This window comes from Pseudonaja textilis, chromosome 6, assembly GCF_049901715.1.
Source record: "Pseudonaja textilis isolate UNSWEBS1 chromosome 6, rPseTex1.2, whole genome shotgun sequence".
NCBI lineage: Eukaryota > Metazoa > Chordata > Lepidosauria > Squamata > Elapidae > Pseudonaja > Pseudonaja textilis.
The window spans coordinates 20,129,227-20,155,188 of record NC_141995.1 but is presented as its reverse complement, the minus strand read 5'-3'; the positions used below and the strand labels follow the sequence as shown (position 1 = coordinate 20,155,188).

The 25,962-nt window shown below is 37.5% G+C and overlaps 1 protein-coding gene across 1 annotated transcript in view; it reads right to left on the bottom strand.

Annotated features, from left to right (window-relative positions):
- Nucleotides 1-25,698, bottom strand: part of ENPEP (glutamyl aminopeptidase) — a 47,074-nt gene extending 21,376 nt beyond the window's left edge. Inside the window, exons 1-8 of the mRNA XM_026698213.2 lie at nt 24,740-25,698; nt 19,048-19,189; nt 15,584-15,715; nt 12,579-12,699; nt 12,216-12,370; nt 10,625-10,738; nt 6,271-6,405; nt 3,819-3,884 (exon numbers count right to left, since the gene is read on the bottom strand). Of these exons, the coding sequence (XP_026553998.1) occupies nt 3,819-3,884; nt 6,271-6,405; nt 10,625-10,738; nt 12,216-12,370; nt 12,579-12,699; nt 15,584-15,715; nt 19,048-19,189; nt 24,740-25,371 (1,497 nt within the window). The 5' untranslated portion in view covers nt 25,372-25,698. The remainder of the gene's footprint in view (nt 1-3,818; nt 3,885-6,270; nt 6,406-10,624; nt 10,739-12,215; nt 12,371-12,578; nt 12,700-15,583; nt 15,716-19,047; nt 19,190-24,739) is intronic.
- Between the last annotated feature and the right edge of the window lie 264 nt (nt 25,699-25,962).

Genomic DNA, 25,962 nt, shown 5'->3' with positions numbered 1-25,962 from the left:
TCCCAACCCAGCACTTTTGTTTCAAACTTAATTTTTTTGTGTTTTTTTTTTTGGCCTTCTTGTTGAATTTCTACCCAAGGTCAGCTTTTAAACAAAAGAGGCAAGCTTGACAAGAACTGTGCATGGGGATAACTTCTGCTGAGTGGGATGCTCTTTATGGATGCACCATGCCTGGTTTGGTAAAAATGGAAAGGTTGATTAAAGGTACATATTCCATCATGTGGCAGCTTTTACCCAAGCAAAGGAGATTCTATCACTATCGCTAGTCCTCGCCTTACAACTTATCTAGGGATTGCTCGATGTTACAATATCACTGAAAAAAAAGTGACTTATGACCATTTTTTGCACTTACAACCACTGCATGATCAAAATTCAGATACTTGGCAACTGGTTCGTATTTACGACCAGTTGCATTGTCCCGGGATCATATGATCCCCTTTTGCAAACTTCTGACAAGCAAAGTCAATGGGGAAGCCAGATTCACTGAGTTACTAGCTTAATGACTGCATTCACTTAACAACTATGGCAAAAAAGGTGGAAAAATGGGTGAAAACTTGCTTTAAAAATGTCTCACTTAGCAACTGAAATTTTGGGCTAAGTTGTGGTTATAAGTTGAGGACTACCTCTATTTCTTCTTCAGATTAATAACTTAGTGCAAGAAAATCAGTAAAACCTTCCTTTTCCCTTGTCTATGGAAATTCTCAATCATCCAGGGTCATCGTGGTTGTCTCAGAGGTGCTTTTTTTCAAAAGGTAACTGGACTTTCTTGGGTTTTTTTCCTTTTGAAAACATTTTGCTTCTCATCCAAGATGCTTATTCAGTTCTTCTAGGTTCGGTTCTAAACCAATAAAAGTTCAGAGGACTTTTGAAAAAAAATGAACCTTTGGTACTAGTTTCTCTTCACTTCGTAGGGTGGATGGAGGACGTGGCTATTCCAATACATCCAACAGAGAGATGAAGAACATTGCATGTTAGATTTGATACTAGACACTATCTTGGTTGTGCTGTGGTTGAAAGTTGTAACCGTTGTGCTGTGAGTGGTCATGCTGAGATTGAAAGTTATAAATCAAAACTATGTATTTCCCTTTGTCAGAGTGCATATGGTTTAGTAATGGATAAGATGATAAAAAAGAAGAAGTAGCAAAATTCAAGCCCCTCTCAGCCACAGAAGCTCATCAAAAATGTTGGGTTAGTCACTATCCCTCAGCCTAGCCTATCTCAGAAGGTGTGGAAGATGTGGCAGGAAAAACTGGAGCAGTTGGATTTCTTCTCATGGAAGTCAACCATGGACACAGTTTCTAGAAATGTTTTCATAGCAGCAATGTGGAAGCTCTTTTGAAGCATATATATGTATGTGTATATATATATATATATATATGTGCGTGTGTGTGTGTGTAGTTGTAGTTGTATAGTTGTAGTTGTTACATGTAACCCAGAAGTCATCTCTTGTTTTGAAGTATGGTATGATAAATCACATTTTTCTTCTCTCTTCCTACATATTTGAATTTTCTGCATTAGAACAATAGATGGCACTGTTTGTCTCACTCTGCACTTTGATGCTTTCATGAAGTTTGTATGACTATTCCTACCTTGAATCAAAAGTACAGATCAAATATGCTAACCAATTGCATCCTGATCAAGGGTAGAAGGTAGAGAACTGCTTGTACAATCATTATTTCTCAACCAGCAATTATGACGTTATTATGGGCTCTGAAATCTTAATTGCTTTGATCTCAGTTCTAGTTTAGTTTGTCACTGCACCTTGTGCAATTGTCACTGCACCTTGTGCAATGAAATCAAACACCATCTTCAGTGTGTATCATGACCATGAAAATAAACACAAAGACACATCATTCACACTCCACACATTGAATTGAAAGTCTAGCTCTACTTAATAGATCCCCTTTTATAACGTAGGCTGGCAGCATGTAGAACCATGATATGTCTTCTTTCTTTTAAACCAACCTTTTATTCAACCAACACTTTTAAGGCAGAAAGAGGTGTGTGGTGTTTGTGTGTGTGTGTGTGTTGTGTATATGCATGTATTGTACATTGAGATAAATATATCCTCAAAGTGTATTTTGAGATAAAGATGAATAATGTCTTCAGGGTGGAAAGAGGGCAACTAACACCTGTCCATGAACAATGGGGATCATGCAGGAACAAAGACTGACAAGTATATCTGAGCTAATATAGTTTCTTTAGACCGGGGGTCCCCAAACTTGGCAACTTTTAAGACTTGTGGACTTCAACTCCCAGAATTCTGGGAATTGAAGTCCACAAGTCTTAAAGTTGCCAAGTTTGGAGACCTCTGTTTTAGACAAAGTAAAGTCGTGAGATTACCCACATGTATTCTGGGGAAGGGGCAGGTTTTCAGGAGGAAGTCCACAGAGTTCAGTGGGACCCTGAGGCTGACTTCTGAATAGAGTAGCAGGAGCCACAGAAGAAGATATCACTCTCACAGCCATGCATGAACCATGTTAAAATTAAACTGGGACTGCCTGATCCAATTCCTAAAGCATGTTTAAATGGAACATATTCTGTGGGATTCTACCAGTTCGCACCTATTCACTAGAACTGGTTGTTAACATTCTAAGCAGTTTGGAGAAGCAGTTGTTAGAAAAAATTACTGGCCTAATCCTGTAAGGAAGGCAGGAGGGAAACATTCTGGTGTTGCTTACAGAAACTGCCTCTCTGTTAATGCTTATTACATTCTTGGCAGGAATAGACTTCCTGTCTCAGGAACAGGAAGTCAGGAGTTTTTTCCCCCTCCTTTGCTGGTACTTTGCTTGTGTGGAGTGACCATTCAAAGTTACAATGGCACTGAAAAAAGTGACTTATGACCATTTTTCACACTTACGACTGTTACAGCATCAGTCATGAGAGGCCACAGTCATGAGAGGTCAGGCAAGGAGATACGTGCCTCGATATGAGTGATATTGAGTTGGCCATGCCCAGCCATTAACATGACCACCAAGCCATGTCCACCCAGTCACATGACCACCAAGCCACTCCCACCACCTAAGCCATGCCCACAGAGCTGGTTGTTAAAAATTTTGAATCCCACCCCTGAACATATCTGAAGTGTAACAAGCATCCAAAGTTATCTGGGTGAATGTATTTTCAATCTGGGAAAGATTAAATAAAAAGAAGGAAGCAATTACAAAGATTTGAAAAGAATTAAATGCAAAAAGCTTACTGAGATTTTGGAATAAGAAACTTGAACAAGGGACTAAAGTTTGGAATATATCACCTCATGTAAAGTATTTAAAACACATATTTGAATTAAATAAACAGATATGTCCATGGGAAAGAAGAACATTTCAATTTGTTAAGGAAGCTGATTGGTTGACTGTGCTAAACAAAGAGACAAGTAGAAAAAAGGAACCATGAAGTTTTTAGAAGACCATATGGTGACAGAAGTATGGAGTGCTGAAAGGGACAAAAACATTGTTGTCCAACCTTCTGGCTTGCCTAGGCCGCTTTGAGTGAAGCGGAATTGACTTGTGCTGCATATAAATATATAATATAGTTAATGTATATAAATCACATAATAATGTTAGATGTTTACAGTTTTGTGGGGATGCCTTTTATTGTAAATATTTTTTATTGTAAATCAAATTATTATTAAAAGAAAAGAATTCTGGATTCTTTAATCCAAACTCAATGAAAGGTACTAGGTTAGGGAATATTGTCCTAACTCCTAATTCACACAAACTCCTCAAAGTCACAACTGAAATCCAATAATTTCTCCCAGAGAAATATATACAGCCTCAAGTTATTAACCATTTGGGGTTTAATTTAATCTGAATGTATACCTGACATCCAGCTCTGAAGTTTTCTGGTGAGATCCAATCTTCAAGCATTCTGAGAATTGACGCTCCCTAGATAGTAGAGATTTGATAATATTGATAAATAGTACTTCATATACCAATTTATATTCAAGGTGTTAAAAAAGTAAACAAACTGTTCAAGCTTGCCTGAATAAAACACACTGATGATGTATACTCTCCCTATTTCTGTGCAATCCAGAAATACAAGCATAATATTAGATATTCTTTGTATTGTAGTAAACTCTTTATAACCAAGAATTAAACAAATAAACATTGCCTACCATTTGTTGAAATCTTATCTTTATATAAGCAGATATCATATAAAAATATTCAGTCCCAAATTACTGAATTCAAGCCCTTGTTGGGTTTTTGTGGCTTCACAATGATTTTTTTTTTTTACATTTTGGGGAATATTGATAAAAACCAACATATCTAAAAGTTCTGGTTTGTTGAAGTTTCTAGTTTCCAGACTTCGCTAGATAAGTGCCGATAAAAGGTAGCACACACACATAGATTTCTTTAGAAACATTTCAATAGTTACTTGTGCATACTAATACTGTGATGAAGATCACTTCAACTTGGATTTCAGTTCTAGGGAGAACATTTTAATACAATTCTCACTGATGGACAAAATTATTATAACCTAGTAAGCATATGTCTGTGTACAGATTAATGACCTGTCTTTCCCTGGTACAATAATCTTTCCAGCCATGTACAAGTTCCCTGACTTCCAACATTTCAATTAGACCTCAGATAAGGTGAGGAACATACTTCTACGGCACTTTAGAAGATTGGGAAGTGGGGATAGGCAAGGAAACTTCAGGATCACAGAAAGATATAGAACAGAAAATAAGAGAAGTACCCTTCTTGATACCTCACAACCATTCAGTAAGCACAGGCACCACAAAAAGAAACTAAAGTACACCCTCAGAAAGAGAGACAGAAAACAGAAATGGGAAGAAAACATCTGGAAAACTGAGGATTTATTAGAGCCAAATGAAGATATTATCTGATAAATTTTTGCCAGCTCCATTTGGCATGCCAATTCATGTGATTTGTGCCAACTTACACAGTTATTATTATTTGTTTTCCCATTCCCATTCCAACTTGAAGCAATCCAGTGAGAAAAGTGTCAGAGTTCAATAGCAAATACATGCTTTGCATACTGATGGTCCCAAGTTCAATCACTGGCACTGCTAAGTTGGAGAGTCTGGAGATCTGTTCATAATCAACCAAGACAACATTGACAGAAGTAGAGTAACACTCTGATTTGATACAAGACATCTTCCTAATTTATAAATAGATTGCAAGCAAACTTTATTTGCCACAATTCAATCCAGATGTGTGATTACAGCCTTTAAAAATATGTGGTGATCCAGCAAACACAATTGGCAATTCATGCCTGGTCATGAGTAAATCTTATATGATTTGGACCATAACAGTACCACTCTGCAAGCAAAGGTGAAGTCTGCATCACATAAATTTCATAGCTGGGATTATCAGTTGTAAATTTCAGACCATTTCCTTCTCTCTTTTTTCCATAACTTGAGTTTGACTATGAAAGTCCCAAATACGTATTCAAGAGGCTGACTATAAAAGTGAAAATCCATTTAAATAGCAACTTTCCCTGAATTATATAAGGCAATAGTGATAGGAATGCATGGCTATTGCAGAGAGACAAGGCCACTTTCATCTAAGTATCATTCATTATTGATACAGTGTAGAGCAGGGGTGTCAAATTCATGTCATGATGGCATCGTCATGTGATGTATCATGACTTTTCCCCCCTTCGCTAAACCGGGTGCGGGAGTGGCCAGCACGTAACCATCTGGCCCACTGGCCGCGAGTTTGACAGCCCTACTGTAGAAATACCCAGAGTACACTATAAAAAAATCTATAGGTAGGAACAATACCCACAAGTCATTACTAGGGCAAAGATAATGATTAATTTATTTAACCAAAACCATTTCCTGTGTATCACTTCATATAATAGATATTGACTTGGGCAGCTGTGTTCTTGCAAACCACTAAGTGATGAAAATTACAGTGCAGGATATCACAATTGTCTAATTATCGCCTCAAATACTTTCTATACAGTTACAATAGCACTGAAACAAGTGAGTTACAACCAGTACTTGAATTTACAATTGTCACAGCATCCACATGGTCATGTGATCAAAATTTAGGCCTTGGCAACAAGAAATTCTGGTCCCAATTGTGATTGTAAGTTGAGGACTACCTGCAATCTGCTCCTCTGCTATTCAAGGAAACCAAGTTCTCCATCTTTTCTGCCTCTGAACTGTAACACCACATAGTACAGATATACACATATAACAGAAGTGGAAAATATATATCCCACAACGTTCATCTCCTTTTTTTTTTTTCTCCAAGATCAAAAAATAAGCTCAAATCCCAGTTCTATGGGGGAAGTTCTTACTTTGCTGTAGGATATGCCATCAAACACAGATGTTATTTCATCAGGAGAAGACACATTCACGGTAATAGGGTGAGATGAAACCAAAGAATCATCCTTCAGCACTGGGAATAGGTCATCAATTAAAATTTGGTCCAGCTGTGGAGAAAAAAAGAGTTGGGGGAAGAAAAGTCATTATTCCCCAAAATATTAAATTTATGTTCTACCGACAAAGAAATAAAGGGAGATAATAAATAAATGGTATGCTCCATCTCATAATTGGGCAGACCAGGTTGTCCGGTCCCACCAGAGAAAAAAGAACCCATTGCTCAAAATGATTTATTTAATTAGCTAAATCAGGCTAATACCTGAAAAATGATTAGCATAAATAAAATAATGCCAAATGTCAATCTCACCTATAATAGGATAAAAGGAGTTTTGAATTGAATGCTAATTAACAGGATAGAGAGCAAATAAATAGTCAAAAAGATGTAGTTAGTGTAGCTCACTTTCTTGATTCTTTAGAATTTTACCTAAGCATTATATAAATATACACTGCTCAAAAAAATAAAGGGAACACAAAAATAAGTCATCCTAGATCTGAATGAATGAAATATTCTTATTAAATACTTTGTTCATTACATAGTTGAATGTGCTGACAACAAAATCACACAAAAATTATCAATGGAAATCAAATTTAGCAACCCATGGAGGTCTGGATTTGGAATTACACTCAAAATTAAAGTGGAAAAAAACACTACAGGCTGATCCAACTTTGATGTCCTTAAAACAAGTCAAAATGAGGCTCAGTAGTGTGTGTGGCTTCCACGTGCCTGTATGACCTCCCTACGATGCCTGGGCATGCTCCTGATGAGGTGGCGGATAGTCTCCTGAGGGAATCTCCTCCCACACGTGGATTAAAGCATCCCCCAATTCCTGGACAGTCTGTGGTGCAACGTGGCATTGGTGGATGGAGCGAGACATGATGTCCCAGATGTGCTCAATTGGATTCAGGTCTGGGGAACGGGCGGGCCAGTCCATAGCATCAATGCCTTCATCTTGCAGGAACTGCTGACACAGCAGGAACTCCAGCCTCATGAGGTTTAGCATTGTCTTGCATTAGGAGGAACCCAGGGCCAACCGCACCAGCATATGGTCTCACAAGGGGTCTGAGGATCTCTTCTTGGTACCTAATGGCAGTCAGGCTACCTCTGGTGAGCACATGGAGGACTGTGCGGCCCCCTAAAGAAATGCCACCCCACACCATTACTGACCCACTGCCAAACCGGTCATGCTGGAGGATGTTGCAGGCAGAAGAACATTCTCTACGGTGTCTCCAGACCCTGTCATGTCTGTCACATGTGCTCAGTGTGAACCTGCTTTTATCTGTGAAGAGCACAGGGTGCCAGTGGTGAATTTGCCAAGGCGTTCTCTGGCAAATGCCAAACATCCTGCACGGTGTTGGGTTGTAAGCACAACCCCCACCTGTGGACGTTGGGCCCTCATACCACCCTCGTGGAGTCTGTTTTTGACCATTTGAGCAGCCACATGCACATTTGTGGCCCGCTGGAGGTCATTTTTCAGGGCTCTGGCAGTGCTCCTCCTATCCTTCCTTGCACAAAGGCGGAGGTAGCAGTCCTGATGATGGCTTGTTGCCCACCTACAGCCTCCTCCACATCTCCTGATGTACTGGCCTGTCTCCTGGTAGCACCTCCATGCTCTGGACACTACACTGACAGACACAGTAAACCTTCTTGCCACAGCTCACATTGATGTGCCATCCTGGATGAGCTGCACTACCCGAGCCACTTGTGTGGATTGTAGACTCCATCTCATGCTACCACTAGAGTGACAGCACCGTCAGCATTTAAAAGTGACCAAACCATCAGTCAGAAAACATAGGAACTGAGACGTGGTCTGTGGTCACCACCTGCAGAACCACTCCTTTATTGGGGATGTCTTGCTAACTGCCTATGCTTTCCACCTGTTGTCTATTCCATTTGCATAACAGCATGTGAAATTGATCATCAATCAGTGTTGCTACCTAAGTAGGGAGTTTGGTTTCACAGGTGTGATTGACTTGGAGTTACATTGTGTTGTTTAAGTGTTCCCTTTATTTTTATTTTTTTGAGCAGTGTATATCTATCATATCTATCATCATTATATATTATAAAATAATTAATATTTGGTTAAGCTGTTTTTCTACCATCAAGTTTGACAGGGAGGAAAATGTATAGATTGAAGCTTCTAAATCAGAGGCATTCAGCCTTAGCCACTTTTAGTCTTGTAGACTTCAACTCCCAGAATTCACCAACCAGAAGGGCTGCCAGGAAATTCTGGAAGTCGAAGTCCACAAGCCTTAAGTTGGACACCCCAGTTATAAATTTCATATCTCAAAGCTAAATAACTTAATGAAACCTATCCCGCTAAAAATAAAAATACCTCAGCGAAGCCCAACTCCTGTTAAAAAAAAGACAAAACCATTCAGTTTATTTGGCAGCAATTCAACAGTATTTCTTCCAGGATGTTTGATTTATCCTGCATGCCTGAAATCCTGAGTATCTTCTCAATCAAGTACTAACCAAATCTTATGCTGCCTTGCTTTTGAAATAAGGTCAGCTAATACCTATCACCTGTGGAGGAGCCATACTTAATATTTAGCAGGTGTATCTTGTTTAAATTATTAGAAAGGAATGCTTCTATAGATATTTTAGAGTAGCCTTGATACTTTAAAGTCTCAAAATTCCTTAGTAAATATGGTCACTTATAAGCAGAGGTGGTGTTCAGCAGGTTCTGACCAATGCTGGAGAACCAGTAGTGGTAATTTTGAGTAGTTCAGAGAACTGGCATATCTATCATATATATCATCATTATATATTATAAAATAAATAATATTTGGTTAAGCTGTTTTTCTACCATCAAGTTTGACAAGGAGGAAAATGTATAGATTGAAGCTTCTAAATCAGAGGCATTCAGCCTTAGCCACTTTTTAGTCTTGTAGACTTCAACTCCCAGAATTCACCAACCAGAAGGGCTGCTTCTGATTGGCCTGCCCGCATCTATTCTCTGCCTCCCAAGTCCCAGCTGATTGGCTGGGTCTTCTTTTGTTGCCCTGCACAGGAAATGGAGCTGGAAAGCAGGTTGGTGGGGTGGGGAGGGAATGGAATTTTGCAGTATTTTTCTCTGACACGCCCACCAAAGCACACCCACCAAGCCACACCCAAGGAACCTGCAGTAAAAGACATTGAATCCCATCACTGCTTATAAGAATTCTGAAGATGGAGTCCATATAGTTGGAGGACACATAGACTGGGGAAGCCTATTACAACTATTTGGCAGGAGTGAAAAACCAGGTCCACATGTGATGACTCAATTAAACTGATTTATAGCTAAAATCTTGTGCACAGGAATCTTCTCAACTAAATGTTGGCAACCTGCTTAAAGTTAGATAAGGGTAAACAGTACTACAGCACTTCAGGTGGGGGGAGGGATTCCACTTAGTTCTCTTGTGGCTATGTAGGAATTCTCAGCTAATCCCGCTTTTCCCTCCACAGACTGATTCTATCATCCTATCACCTACAACAGGGGTATCAAACTTGCGACATCACGGTGGCATCATGTGACATATTGTGACTTTTTCCCCCTTTGCTAAAATGGGTATGGGTGTGGCCAGCATATGACGCATCCAGCCCACAGCCCAGCAGTCTGTCCTACATTATTCTCCAAGTCCATGCTGGTGATTCAACAACTCTGTGAAAATGCCTGTTTCCTATAATCCTGGACGGATGATTGAGAAGCAGAAGTATTCTCTAATATAAGATGATTTTTAACAATGATCAGTATTCTAAGATCAGCATTATACTCAGTGGTGGGATTCAAATTCTTTTACTACTGGTTCTGTGGGCGTGGCTTGGTGGGCATGATATGGCTTGATGGGTGTGGCTTGGTGGGTGTGGCAGGGGAAGGATACTGCAAAATCCCCGTTCCTTCCCCACCCCCCCTAAGCTGCTTTCCAGCTCTGTTCTGTGCAGGGCAACAAAAGAAGAACCAGCTGATCAGCTGGGACGCGGGAGGCAGATGCGGCGAGGCCAGTTAGAAGTGGGATTTGCCGGTTCTCCAAACTATTCAAAATTTCCATTCCAGAACTGGTCAGAACCTGCTGAATACCACCTCTGATTATACTAATAATAAATTCATTAAAAATACAGTGGTTGGGGGGGGTGCAGAACACGGGGCTTCAAAATTTATTCTAAACAGCCCTTCTTGCATTTTAGGGGAAAAATTTCAAACAACATCCTTGGGCTAAAAAATATCCATAAACCTGAGTAATACTTCCTTTGTTCATATTCTATAATTATACAAAGACAAGAATTCTTACCATTTGCCAATTTTTTTCTTTAGCATTTACACCCATAAATTCAAAGAAACTGGCAAATCCTTCATTTAGCCATAAGTCATCCCACCAATCCATGGTCACAATATTTCCAAACCACTATAATAAGTAAAAAGGAAAGAAAAACAAACAGCATTAAAAAATAGGAAGAGAAATGTACCGTCCATAAATGGACTATTTAGATATTGCACAAGAGATTTTATCTTTTTGCTGGAAAATAATGCAAAGGCAACACAAACTGTGGCTCTTTTTCTAAGAGCTTCAGTTTTGTGTTTAGATGGGTAATAACTGAGGACTGGACATTCTTGGTGGCAAAATTCTATCATTTGAAATGAAAATTTCCTGCTTTCTCTTCTCAAATACCAAACTAAACCATTATAACTTGCTCATATGTTGAGCAGCTATAATTATGGTGCTTTATTATTGAAGCTTTATGTTTGCATGATTCCAACTAGTTTCTTTTCGAAATGCATTTTCATTTAAAAATGATAATAAACACTTAGCTGAAATATTCTACTTTGAAAGCTTGTTGTCAAAAAGTGGGTAAAAATATTTTAGATAAAGTATTGAAAGAGACTGTAATTTTGAAAACACAATGTCATCCTTTAAAAGTCTGATGAGGTCTCCTAGAGCACATTTATCTGAAAATGGTACATGTTACACATGATATTTTACTTTAATTTTAATGAGTGCTAGTATTGTAAATATTGTTGGAAGCAGTTGTCCCATCTTGGTGAAGAAATTCTGCTGCTTAAGCTGAGATATTGAAATGAAATTAAGAAATTCTGCTGCTAAGTTGAGATATTGAAATCAGTGTAATTTTTTCACACATTTTCTTTTCCCTTTCTTTGTAAGAAGAAGGGGCAAGAGAATAAGAGTTCTTACAAAGAGCACAACTCTTTAGCATACTATATATATATAGTATTCAGCTTTGTTTGGGTATTTTCCCACATCATTATAGTTGTGCTTTTAAAGTTGTAGCAACGTTTCGGCAGAATCTCATCTGCCATCATCAGGCTTCTGTATTGTGTTCGTCTGAACAACAACTGTAAAAGTCTGACTCACAGACGAACACTATACAGAAGCCTGATGAGGGCAGATGAGATTCTGCCGAAACATTGCTACAACTTTAAAAGCACAACTATAATGACGTGGGGAAAATACCCGGATAGATAGATAGATAGATAGATAGATAGATAGATAGATAGATAGATAGATAGATAGATAGATAGATAGATAGATAGATAAACACAGAGACTAAAGAATAGCTACACCTTTATGCTGAAGCAGCTGCTAAGAGCCCCATCCAAAAATAAAATATTGATAAAGGATGAGATAAAACCTGTTTGTAAAATGTATCCAAAACATCAAATTAACCTAATTATTTTATAGCTCAGAAGGATATAGATAAAATTACTGTCAAAAATGATTTATACGATAAGCACATTGTAATTCCTTGAATATAATAATGTACTTTGGTTTTTTGTTGACAACAATATTCAGTAAATCTCCAGAGGTGCTTTGCATAGTGAGAAGCAAGGCCTATAAATTTAATAAACAAACAAACAAACTATACCTGATGGACAAGTTCATGGGCAATCACAGCTGCCACTCTTTGCTTGTTTGAAGCAGCAGATTCTTCTGAATCATAAAGAAGATTAGTTTCTCTATAAGTGATCAGCCCCCAGTTCTCCATGGCCCCAGTGCCAAAATCTGGAATTGCTATTTTGTCTAAATGGAACAAGAGAGATGTTTACTTAGTATTCAAACTCTGTCAGATGATGTCATTTTGCACCTCCCTTTTTGTATAATCATAAAACACAACTGTGAGCAACAAAAAGGCAATTATTTAAACTTAATCTTAGCTACAATTTTCAAAGAACATATAAACTGAAAACAAAACGTTAACATTAATTAAAAATGAAGAACAGAAATTTACCCAGTTTTGGAAGAGAATAGTTCATGCTAAAGTACTCTTCAAAGTAATCAAATACAACTTTGGTTACGTTTGCTGCATAGCTGGCTGTTTTTATCTGGAGTGGCTGGGCATAAATGCGGAGCTGTAAAACAATGTAGAAGATGTTGTCAGAGAGATTCCACCTTGATACCATATGTCTTCAGTTACTTCTTCTAAATACTAACCTTCCTAATATGATTTAGAGCAGGGGTGTCCAACCTTGGCAACTTTAAGACTTGTGGACTTCAACTTCCAGAATTCCTCAGCCACAAGTCTTAAAGTTGCCAAGGTTGGACACCCCTGATTTAGAGCCATGGCGGCACAGTGGTTAAATTGCAGTACTGCAGGCTAATTTTGCTGACGGCTAAGGAAAGTACATCAAATTTGGCAACTCGATTCCCACTGGCTCAAAGTTGACTCAGTCATCCATCCTTCTGGGATCAGTAAAATGAGAACCCACACTATTGAGGGCAATATGCTATCTCTGTAAACTACTTACAGAGGCAGAGGTGGGATTCAAATTTTTGAACAAACTGTGAATCTGAAGTGAATTGAAAACAGTCTCAAGTGGCAAATGTTTATTCATTAAAGTCTGGAATAAAGAATCATGGGATTGTGAAGGTCATCTTATCTGATCCATTCTGTATGTAAATCTCTATTTTAATATTGAAAGAGCTTCCAAAGCAGAGCCACATATTAGGTTTTTCTTATTATTTCATTGAAATTTGATTCTTTGAAATTTCTAGTCAATTTTTCAACTCCCACATGAAAAGCAAAATGCGTATGGAAGAACTAGTTATGTCTAGTCTAGCAAAGAGAAGGATTAGGCATAGCATGATATGCAATATTTGAGGGGCTGTCACAGAGAAGAGGTGGTTGACCAATTCCTCAACCCACCGGAAAGCAGGACAAGAAGTAACAGATGAAAGTTTATTAAAGAGAAATTCAGCCTAGTATTAGAGAGAAACATCCTGATAGTAAGAACAATTAATCAGTGGAATGGCTTGCCTGCAGAAGTCATGGGTTCTTTTTTTAAAGACGAGATTGGACAGCCATTTGTCTGGAATTTGTCTGGATCTCCTACTGAAGCAGGGAGTGGACTTTTCCAACTCTCTTATTCTATAATTTCTATGACCAGCATGCATCACTTATACACACATCTATTAATAGATACCAAGGTTTTAAACAACAGCTTAAAAGCAATAGCTTCCATTTGACCATGAGGTCACATGGAATCAAATTTTATTTGAAAGGGAAGTTACTATGTGTTTTTCTTTCAGATGGTAGCCCCTCACAGCCTTGATAAATAACTGCTAGAAATAGCAAAAGGTGTGCTACCAATTCATACTAACTTCTGGTGGCCTACAATACAATAAATAAAACAAAAAAATAAATAAATTCTGATTTAAAGGTTCCTATTATATATTAATACTAATATTATCCTATTAACTCTATTATCTATCCTATAATCATCTTTCCTATTACCTCTCCTATTGGTATCTTATGACTTATCACTTTGTTGTTTGCATCTTATTGTTCATGATAATTTATGATTTATCACTTTATTGTTTATATGTACACTAAGAGCTTGTGCACTGGAGACAAATTCCTTTTGTGTCCAAACAAACTTGGCCGATAAAAAAATATTCTATATTCTATTCTAAAAATGCAAGCAACAATATTAGTAGGATAATAAAACATCAGTAACAATAACCTTATTATTGTAATCAAGCTTGATCAGGAGGCAAACAATAACTTCAAGACCCCATCAAAGAGTTCCATTGCAGTTTCTTTCTGGAAGGCTGCAGGAGTAAGTGCCAACAGGGAGAAGCTGTGTTTCCCAAATGTGGGTGATGAAAATATCTGGACCTCAGTCATAGAAAGCTTAAAATGAGGACTTTGAATGGTTCCCTTTGGAAAGCATGCAGAGCATTTAAAATAAATATTCCCTTTCAGTGGAGCTCAGTTGTGTACCGGAGACCATCCCTGTATATTTATTGCCAATATAAGAATGGTTTGCCTTCTTCTGAGATATTTGTCAATTTTCCAACCTAGCCTTTCTAATGGCTTTCTCGATCCAAATAACCAGGGCAGAGTCTGCTTAGTACAGGGGTGTCAAACTTGATTTCACTGAGGGCTGCATCAGGGTTTTGTTTGACCTTGGGGAGGCGGGGTGGGTGTGACCAGCTCAATGTCACTTATGTTGTAGGCCCGAGCGCTTTGCCAGCGAAAACAGGTTCCCAAGTTGTGTTTTTGGCTGCGACGGCCTCCTGCAACCCACTGCCAGCAAAAACGGAGCTCCAGAGGGCCCATTGCAGCCTTCCCAAGCTCTGTTTTTTTTGGCAGAAGCACTGCGGGCCAGTCCTTTGATCTTTCCAGGGTGGCCTCGCAGGCAAGATCTAAGCACCCCATGGGCCAGATCTGGCCCCTGGGCCTTGAGTTTGATATACCTAACTTAGTAGAAGTGGAGAATGGGGATGGGTAGTGGGTTGATGATTAGCCAAACTTGGCTAAATGCTGCCACCTGCTGTGTCAAACCACTACACATATCTTGTACGTTGTAGTGTGCTTGATTGTTCGCAGAAGGGAGTGGCTTTTTTTCAAAACTGGTGGATGAGTATGGCAACATTCTCCACAATGTGTTATGTTTGGATGAAATTTTATTTCACACTTACTCTGAATACATGATTTCATTCAGATCCTTAGATAAAAAATATAACTTCAAGTATCTTTTCAGAATGTAACCTAATTACATAATTAGAAGGAAGGCAAGCTTCAAAATTACAAAGTCTTTACTAAAGCTTTATAACGTGATGTAAGAGAACTTTGTGAAATAGCACAATTAAGCAGAAAATGATAGGATGTCTCTTTTTGCAGACAGAGAAACCCAACCACAGGAAAATTACTTTTGGTAAAAGCTATAGTTTGCTTTTCATTCTGCAAAGCAAAACATCCTTGAGAAATTGCAAAAATAATATAGAACTTACTGGAATTCCACGAGATGACTTTCTTTCTTCATATTTAAACTGGTGCACAGCCCAAGCCACCAAGTAAGTACTCATCTGCACAGATTTCTTGAATATTGTCTTTGTCCATTTGCTATCTAATGAAACTCTTTCCTGGAGAATAAAGATATGAGAAAAAATAAATGAAATGCTTACAAATGAAGCATTTCTGTAGAGTAAACAATTGTCTGTTATGATTCTTTTATGTACAGAATGAAATCCAGAAACTCAATATTTTTTACTGTTAAAGTTCTTGGACTATAAGAACTGTATTTAATCCAGTTTTCTGCATCTCTTTGTTACCATCTTGTTGTCCTCTGGATTTCTGCATCCCATTTATGATGAGCCAAAATTATCTCTTTTTTTATTGCTGGAATATTGCTGAGCAGATTTTTCCTACTTGATTGCTCTTACTATCTTGCAATAATTTTGTCTTCTTCCGAATATAATGAAACCAGCACAAGCTAAACTTAGAGAAAAAGAATGGAAGGCAAGAATAAAAAGTGCACAAAAAAAGAAAAAGAAAACTAAGAAAAATATAAAGAAATGACTTACAACCTTCATCACAAGTATAAACAAATTTAATAACTTTTCACCCAGTATAAGGTTAAACAGATATCTCTTCATCACATATATAATTCCTTACTTATAAACACATCAATTCATTCATTGAGTCCTTAAAAAAGCCGTAAATGATGAGAGGGGGGAGGGAGGGAGGGAGGGAGAGAGAGAGAGAGAAAGAAGGAAGGAGGAAAAGAAATAAAGTCTTATTTTAACCTTGATTATTCAACCAACTGTATATTCTTTCCTTTATTATTAAGAAGTAGTTTACTTCAACAGATTGAAACTTTAATTCAATCAAATATTGGTGTAAAATTTTACTTGTCTTTATTCTGTTACATGGGCTTCATCAAGATTTTAACAACCTTTTTTGTAAACCTAGTAAACCCTTTAGCCAGTTTCTTTTGCATATCCAGTAAAGCACCCTTTCTAAAGTATTCTCTTGGCTTATCATTTGAGTTTCCATACATTCTCTGACTTGTCAGATAATTCCTTCATTACATATTTTAGGAACAGTCTATCCACAAAAGCAGACAAACAGTGTCAATATTGCAATTACTAATTCCTGTCTTGAGCCCCCATTAATGTTTCCAATATTATAACATTTTGTGTCATATTATAACAAGTTCTATCATCAATTAACATCAAGAACAGGCTTGTATTTTTTTTATCCTGCTTAAATCTTAAGTCCTTTCTAGGATCTCATTTCTAATGTCATCACTTATCTTGTGTTATGACTTACAATAGCCAGGATAGCCAAAACAAATCTGTTTCCCACAGAAAGTTGTTTATTTTTTAAAGTTAATTCTAAAATCTTATATTAAAAATAAATTAACTGGACTCTTAATCCATTTATGACTGTTTTAGCTCAAAATCTTACTTAGCTTTTTGCTGTTTATTTCAAAATTTAAATTTAGGCTTAAATCTTTAAAAGCCTTATGTCTTATCTTTCTTTTGTTCAGAATTGCAGATAAACTCACCCGATGGAGAATTTTCAAACTTGTCATTTCAAAGGTCTCTTAATAGTTTGAAGATGGTTAATAAACACATTTCCAAAAGTGGTTAGGAAACGTTTAGCTTACCATAAATTGAATCAAGTCTTCAAAGTAACTTCATTTCAATTTTCTTCAAAAACATTTCTATATGCAAACCATAACTTTTTTGTTTCAAGAAATAGGAACCCAACCACGCTTAATTAAGCATGCCTGCTGATAAGCAGATTCCATTGAGCTCAAATGCTCTTATTTCCAGGTAAATAGACTCTCAAGGCATTAAAATCAGCACTAATTAATGTATACTCTTTTGATGTTTTGTGTGTGAGAAAGAGGAAGTTCCCTATTCATAGAAGATTATACCAGAAATACCCATTGGTATTTATTGAGAAGGGGACATCTGGAAGCTATACAGCAAGTATGAATTGGCCACAATGCAATACATAAGCATAACTGAAATAATACAATTGAAATAAATAAATTAGTCACACACAGTTGTCTATTAGATCCTACCCTTTTACACTGTGGAATTTCCAGACATCATGTTATTCAAAGGAAATTGTGCTTTAATACTAATATGAAAAATATATTGTGTCATTCTTTTCTATTCTTTCTAATACATTGGGAAGTGGTTCAGAACTGTCTCCACCAGTGTGACAATTCTTTGAAAACTGTACACAGAGGAGTCAAATTTGGCTGTGGGAAAAGCCAAGAAAAGAAATACCAAGTTTGAAAGTGACCATTGGATCCAAAATGTCTAGGGCAGCATTTCTCAAGCTGTCCAGTTTTAAGATGTATGGATTTCAACACCCAGAATTCCTCAAATCTGAGAAACACTGAGCAAGGGAATCCAGAGAGAAAAATGGTTTTGGAAACATTTCTTCCAAAATGTCTCTGGGAAAACCAAACAGGCAGTTGTTCAGAATGCTGCCAACTCTTCACCTCTAAAATATTCATGGAACTGTTGTGGTTTGCTGGCAGCCAGTGCAGATGGCAGCAGAATCAGACAGTTGGGAAGAACAGGGACCAGACAGGGAGTCTGGAGAGGACTCGGATTAGGGTCCCACGTCCGATGCAGAGATAGGGCCAGGACCATCTGGGAGTGGGGTGCTGCCTTTGGAGCCTTCGGAGTCTGGCAGCAGCGAGGCAGAGGATCCAGGGGAGCCTGTTCCCAGTGCGCGTGTGCACAGAGCTGCTAGAAGGCGAGAGCAGCTGGAACAAAAGGGGGGATTCAGGAGTAAGGCTTGGAGGTGATTGCCCTTCCCATAAGGTATAATGATCAGGCAAAGATGATGAAACCTTTGCAAAATAGTTCATTTGGTTCAGAGTCATTCTGGCAGCTCTTTGTACTTTGGTTTTTCCCCAGTTCATTTGATACTTCTGTTATTTACAGCACTTCACAGAACTGAAAGGTGTGTGCTTACCTCGGGGGACTGTTTGAGATTAATTCCGGCTGGGAATGAAAACAATTACCAGCGTTGCAATAAAATAAGTCTTGTTTTGAAAAGACGTGTGTGCGTAATTACAATTTGGAAGCCTTGGTCAGAACAGAAGCATAGTAAAAATGTATAGCCCATATCTACTTCTTATTGTAAGTGTATATACACAAACACATAAATAAAACAGAAGGAAAGCATAAATGCACTCACAGAGACACAGCAGTTACGATTAGAACCACAGACATACCCACATCTACATGTAGGCCGCATGTATGCATATAGTCTGATTATTTATTTCCCTGGGAACCATATGTACATACAGATAGATGAGTCAGATTGGGAAAGGGTATGCTAACACATTGATCCAAGTTGCAAGCTATATTTACAGATAGGCAGGCAGGCGGGCAGGCTGGCAGATATTTAAAAAAAAAACCAAAACAGTCTATATACATACCTCTACTGGCATGTTTGATATGGCTTCATAAACATGCTCATGAGTAATTGATATACTATATGTTGCTTTTTTGTTAGGTTCATCAAAGCAAGGAAATGATTTTCGTGCATCAGTTGGCTCATGATCAGTTGCTGCTATGTATCTTTGGAAAAGAATGAACATGATTGAATTAAATCATTACTTGTGGATAGTTGGAATAATTTGTAAGAAGAATGGGGATAATCTTATTTCATTTGAATAAAAAAGGATATCAGATATCTATGTCACATGTCCAAATTAGACAACGAGTTAAGTCTATAAAAGTAATATTACTAAACTTTCAACACATATTGATTGTAATAGTTGGAGAATGAATGGATGGATGGAGAGACTGATTGATTGATCAACGCATATAACAAACAAGATTGCACTCAAAAAACAGGTGCTAAGGTCTTTCAAGTGCCTTCAGTGTGTGTGTGTGTGTGTGTGTGTGTGTGTGTTTGTGTGTGTGTTTGTGTGTGTGTGTGTGTGTGTCTTTAGAATTAGTTTTAGCAACTTGTCAAAACAACCAGGAACTAGTATATTCATAATAATATCATTCATCCCTCTGAGTATCCTGGTATAACTTTGTCCATTGCTCAAGAAATACAATCTAACAGTATTCTTGAATAACCTGGAATATTGGGCTGCAGAAGTTCACCCAGAAAATACTGAAACAAGTCGGTATGATGACGTTTCTTATATTAATTGATATGTAGATAATTTAAGCGACCAAGGTAAACTGCCACTAAAATGGTTTCAAAAATTAATATTAACCATTTTCATGTAAAGGTAATTATGCTTTATTAACTGCATTGTGTATATGGTGCACAATCGCCAATTGTAGCAATTGATTAATGTGAACTTACAACCACATTTGTCTCTTAAATTAATTCAAAATGTTGATAACTTTTCAACCACATGTTTAGAAATACTGTCAACTATATAAAAGTAAGGAAGTAAGGAAGGTCCGAACAAATATAGAAAAAATAATAAAGAAAAAAATCATAGACTATAATTTCTCTGAAAACTTTGTAAGTTTTCATTAAGAATCAAGTTGTCAGAGTCCCTGACTTGATCCTTCAGTTCTTTAAATTCTTTAAAATTTAAAAACTGGACTTAAAACTTTGATTAGAACATGTAGCTAGGATTTTCATCATTTACTGATAAAATACAACAATGCATTTGGAAATTCAGGCACCAACATGAACACTACCTTTATCGCTATGGTCCCAACAATGATGACCTGTTAGAAAATGAATTAGAAATTATATTTGGAGTAGATAATCACAGTAGAGACAGACCATAAAAATGCTGTGCCATTTCCAAGGACAGAGTAATGTTGTAGATACTGGAAAGGTAAAATAGAACTTCCTCTGAAAAATGCTGATTGCTGTTCAAACCTATCTTTCTCTTATTCTTATTTTTTTTATTCAGCAATCATTCTCTAAAACTACTCTGAGAAAGCTATAAAGCACTATGAAGTGGTATATAAGTCTAAGTACTATTGCTGAAATTGTTCATTATCCACAGCCTCTTTCACTTCATCATTCCAAAAACCATTCTTTTTATGCTTGCTATTAATACAATTCCACATACTTTGGGGGCTCTCTATAATACCATTATTTTCATTCTGTTTCAAATAACTTCCATGTCCTTGTTGCTGATGCCTTTTATCACAAGCCATCACATCAATCATACTTTTCAATTTATTCTTTGCTATGTGTACATATGAATTAAATAACACGTAATACTGAAAACAAATAGATATTTTGAATATGGAAGAAATATATGAGGCTGTACATTCCTTTCAATTCCCAAGTAGCTACATTTGACTAGTAGGTAGTGTCTCTTATCAGTTGGTTTGGGGAACAGCTGAAGTTCTAAACTACCCCTTCCAAATAATATTGCCCAGGCTTTCCCTACCCTACAATTCCTAGAATTCCCAGCAAGCAGATAATGAAAGCTGTAGCCTCAATACATTTCATGGGTGCTAGATTAGAGAAGGCTGATGTAGACAAGAATTATATTCCAAAGTACCCATTAGTACATACCAAAACATGGTGAAAGCACGTTTTACATTATTTAACTTTCAAGTGTATGACAGCTTTGTTCGGGTAAAAGGATTCTTTACTGGTGCTCTTACTAAGTACATATCCCTTAATGGTTTTGAAAGGAAGACTAAGATCAACAAATGGATAAGGCTTGCTTTTCAACTCCTTTTCATCTATTTAGCAGATGAATATAAAACAGATGTTCCCACTTCTACTGTCTCTTAATATAGTCCATTAATTGTCACATGCAAGAGAGACTTGGCCACAAATACGCTGAGTGAGTATAATGAAAGCAATCCTGCTTTTTTGTTTTTTAGTTAACATTCTGCACTGGCAATTCTGTGCCCACAATCCTGACTCATATCTTCATCTACTCTAATCTCTTCTTGTAGTCATAGAGTTCAGAGTTTCTTCTGATTTTCAAATCTCTATCCATTGCACAAAATACAGACTGGTTTATGGCTTGTACTTGAAACTGAAAGAGTTTGTGGATGGAACCAGATAGTGCTCACTAACTACCTAGAAACATATAGGACTAAGACTTCAATTTAAGGCATTTCTACAGCATTTCAAAAGTCAGAAGACAATCCACAGTACGGTCTTTGTAGCTCTTGTGGCACCATGCACTTACACAATTTTCAGCCTGACCTGTTCTTCTGAATACTTCATTAAAGTTCATTTTATTAAGAAAACAAATTCCTAGTTTCGAAGCCTCTACAAGCATCTCAATACAAACATGGCCAAACAAAACAATAAATATTGTGTATATCTGAATCAGTCCTTGGAAAACTATTTGTTTCTGATTGTTCTACCGTAGGCTTTAGATACAAAGAATGACTATATCAGTACTAACAATGCTTCATCAATCCACACTGTTTCCTAGTTACAATTCTGACTAAACATGGGAATGAAGGATGAAACTCACTCAGGCTACAACTGTCAACTCTTCCAGGCAATAAATCCAAATAGCACTGGATGATGCGAGTTGTAGTCATGCATCTGGAGACTATGAGATTGGGAAAGGCTGGACTAGGCATGGAAGAATTTCAAACTTTTGGTTTAATATTGATTGTACTTTCCCAAGTAACATTCACGGTGATGAAACGAATTTCCAATTAAACAATAGCTTGTAAGATTTTTGGAAACGAAGTTCTCTATGCTGTTAATTTGTACCGAAAATGCAGACTGTTATGAAAGCCTGCAAGATAGAATTATGTTCAGTGCAGGGAACTTGCAACCACAGAATCTTTAACATATGGCTGTCCAGCTTTTGCTTAAATAGGTCCTCCCTGGAGTGCTCTGTTTCATCATCTAACAGCTCTTCCTTGAAGTTTCCCTAATGTTGCAATTTCCACTCATTGATTGTAGCTCAGCCCTCTGGAGCGTAAGAAAGCAAGCCTTATTTCAAAATCTGAGTATTTCTCAAAGCCTTAATGACTTGAGCACAGATACAAAAGCTAAAAAAATTCAGAGAATAATATTCTCCTAAGCTACATACCTAGTACATGGAATTTACCAACCAGGTAATAGTTGGGTTGAAAATGGGTTTAAATGAATTGTCTGTGCCCTTATTATGTCCAAAAGACTGCTACTGCAGCATTGGAAAGAGAAACACATGTCCCTATACACTCCATGGATTGAAGACCTAATTGTATTTGCCACCTCTGATTGGAGTGCCTATAAGACTTTTTGTGGACAAGTATAATGAAACATGGAGCTCATGTTTACAAAATCCAGTAGGTTAAAAACATGACAGTTATATAAATGTATTAGAAATATATGTATACTTGAATGATATTTGTACTAGCTAAGTACACGTAGTCTTCGAATTATTACAGTTCATTTAGTGATAATTCACAGTCACAACAGCATTGAAAAAGTGACTTATGACCACGACAAGAGCTGGGGTGATGCAGTGGGTAGAGTGCAGTACTGCAGGCTATTTCTGCTGACTGGCAGCTGCCTGCAATTTGGCAGTTCAAATCTCACCAGGCTCAAGGTTGACTCAGCCTTCCATCCTTCCGAGGTGGGTAAAATGAGGAGCCAGATTGTTGGAGGCAATAGGCTGACTCTGCAAACTGCTTAGGGAGGGCTGTAAAGCACTGTAAAGCAGTATATAAGCATGAATGCTACTGCTATTTTTCACACTTATAACTTTTGCAGCATCCCCATAGTCACATGATCAAAATTCAGTCGCGTGTCAGTTGACTCATATTTATGACCACTGCATTGTCCCGAGGTCATGTGATCACCTTTTGTAACCTTCAGACAAGCAAAGTCAATGGGTAAGCCCCATTAACAACCGTATTACTAACTGCAGTGATTCACTTAAAGACTGCATCAAGAAAGGTTGTAAAATGGGGCAAAATTGACTTAACAAGTCTCTCAATTGACAACAGAAATTTTGGGCTCAATTGTAGTTGTAAGTAGAGGACTACCTATATAGAATTGTAACTGTTTGCTGTTATGATATAACATATTGTATATTTTTTCCTTTTTTTCTTTGTTGCATTTTTTTACTTGTTAAAAAAGCAATAACTGTAGAAATTTACAGCATAAAGAACATTGTTTCCAAAAAAATCTTTGCATTTTGTTCCTTTTCTTTTTGTTATTATTTTAAAACCAATAAAAATGATTTCTGTATACGGACTGAGATGTTGAGATTTTCCACAGCTTAAGATTTTTTGTCACACCCAATGGACACCCCACTACCAAAGTCCTATTTCAAAGATCACTGCACTTTGAAGTTGTGATTAGGAGGACGAGAAGCAACAACCAGATTCTTATCTAGCCTTCCACTAATATATTTCTACTTATCTAACAGTAATCAGCTCTTAATCTGGATGCTGTCAACCAATTATACATAAACATACCTTAGAGGCAACAAACAGAAGAAATTATGCATTAAAAGAAAAAAAAAAGCAAGGCTTCCTGGATATAGAAAGACCATCATTGTATAAATAATGAATATTACTTATAATATCATAATAATTTAAATTAAACTACCAGACATATGTTTCCTGTCTTGGAACATTCTGTCTAACAACATAAAAATATGATAAGATAAAGAACTTTATAGAACAAAAGCCCAAGAGATATGTGCTTATTTTGTTCCCTTTGCATTCTGTAAATATGTAGTAAATCCATAAGCAAAAATAAACTATATTCCCAGAACCACCATCTCTGTGTTGTAGCTATCATTATCCCATTATTCCATTCCTTGATATTAATTTGTGTGTGTGTGTGTGTGTGTGTGTGTGTGTGTGTGTACACTATACAAAAGCCTGATGATGGAAGATGAGATTCTGCTGAAACGTTGCTACAACTTTGAAAGCACAACTATAATGACGTGGGGAAATACCTGAACAAAGCTGAATACAATACATGTAAGTACCCGTGAAATACCTGAACAAAGCTGAATACCATACATGTAAGTACCGTGAAAGCTTAGAAAAATATATATATATATATATATATATATATATATATATATATATATATATATATATATGCACAAACATGAAAGACCACAGGAAAGAGAAGGTGTAAGATGGAGAGAGAAAGAGAGGAGAGCCTTGTGCAAAAATTAATAGTGCAAAAATGTTAAAAGAGACATTTACTTGATCTTTCCATTCTCCTTATAGCTTGTGCTGTAAAATCCAACCAGGGAACCATTCAAATAGCCTTTGAACTTCATACTCAGAAAATAGTTGCCAGGATGTAAGTCTTTTTCTGCCTCTATCACCACATATTCATGTGGTTCATATCCAAAACAACGCTTTATCGCAATGTCCTGGCCCGAGGATGTCCTGAGTTCAGGTATTTCTGTGATCTTTGTTTCTCTCAGGTGAAGCCACAAATGCTTGGTTGTCTGTTTTTCCAAGCTGATGGAGATTTTTACCATTCCGGTGTACACCTCATCTTCCATCTCAGTAGTCAAGTCTAAGTCGTAATGAACTGGGTGAACATAGTTGGGCAGCCTGAAATTCGTCCAGGGTCCGTTTTCATCATTTTTGGCACTGCAAAACACACTGGTCTCTAAAGGTGGTGTAACCCCTGGAGTAATGGAGGTAGGTGGTTTTGTTGACACTTGCCCATTGTCTTCTGAGCAGGCCTCAGGTTTTAATCCTAAACCTAATCCGAGTCCCAAAATTAAGCCCACAGCTGTTACTACTCCACAAATGATGGCCACGTGCTTGCCTTTCATGCAATGCATTTTGGATGACTTGTCTTCGATGTCCATTCCTTGCATCTCCCACTGTGCTTACCAAACGTAAAACAGACACATTGAGCAAGAGTGCAGTGACTTGCTCGCTCTCTTCTCTCTCTCTCTGGCTGAACGCTGTATTCAATAAGCTGTTTCTTCCTCTTCATCTGCTTTTGCTTGCCTCTCTCCTCCCTCCCTCCCTCCCCTCCGTTCCTTTTTACACAGATAACAAACAAACAAAAAGTTTGATTTTTCCCAAGAAAAATGACCGGTAAAGCAGGAATCGGTTCAGGAGAGAAGAAAGAGGAAACGCATGCAGAAGACCTTTATAGCTGCTCCCGTTTGCCTTATAAGCAGCATAACCCCACCCCCAACTCCTCCTGCTCTGGTCAGAGTTAAATATAAAACAGTGCTGTGTTAATCAGCAGTTGAAGATGATCAAATGCCAAGCTCTGTCAGCAGATTTTTAAAAGACAGTGCACTGCTCGAGAGGTGTCACTGATAAAAAAATCTCAACCTTTGTCTCTACCTTTATTCTCATCCCGTTTCTTTTATGAGCAGGATTCTCCCCGGACTTCCACCTCACGTATTTGTGGAAGGGGGGGTGGGGGGGAGAGTCCACGTTCTTGATTTTGA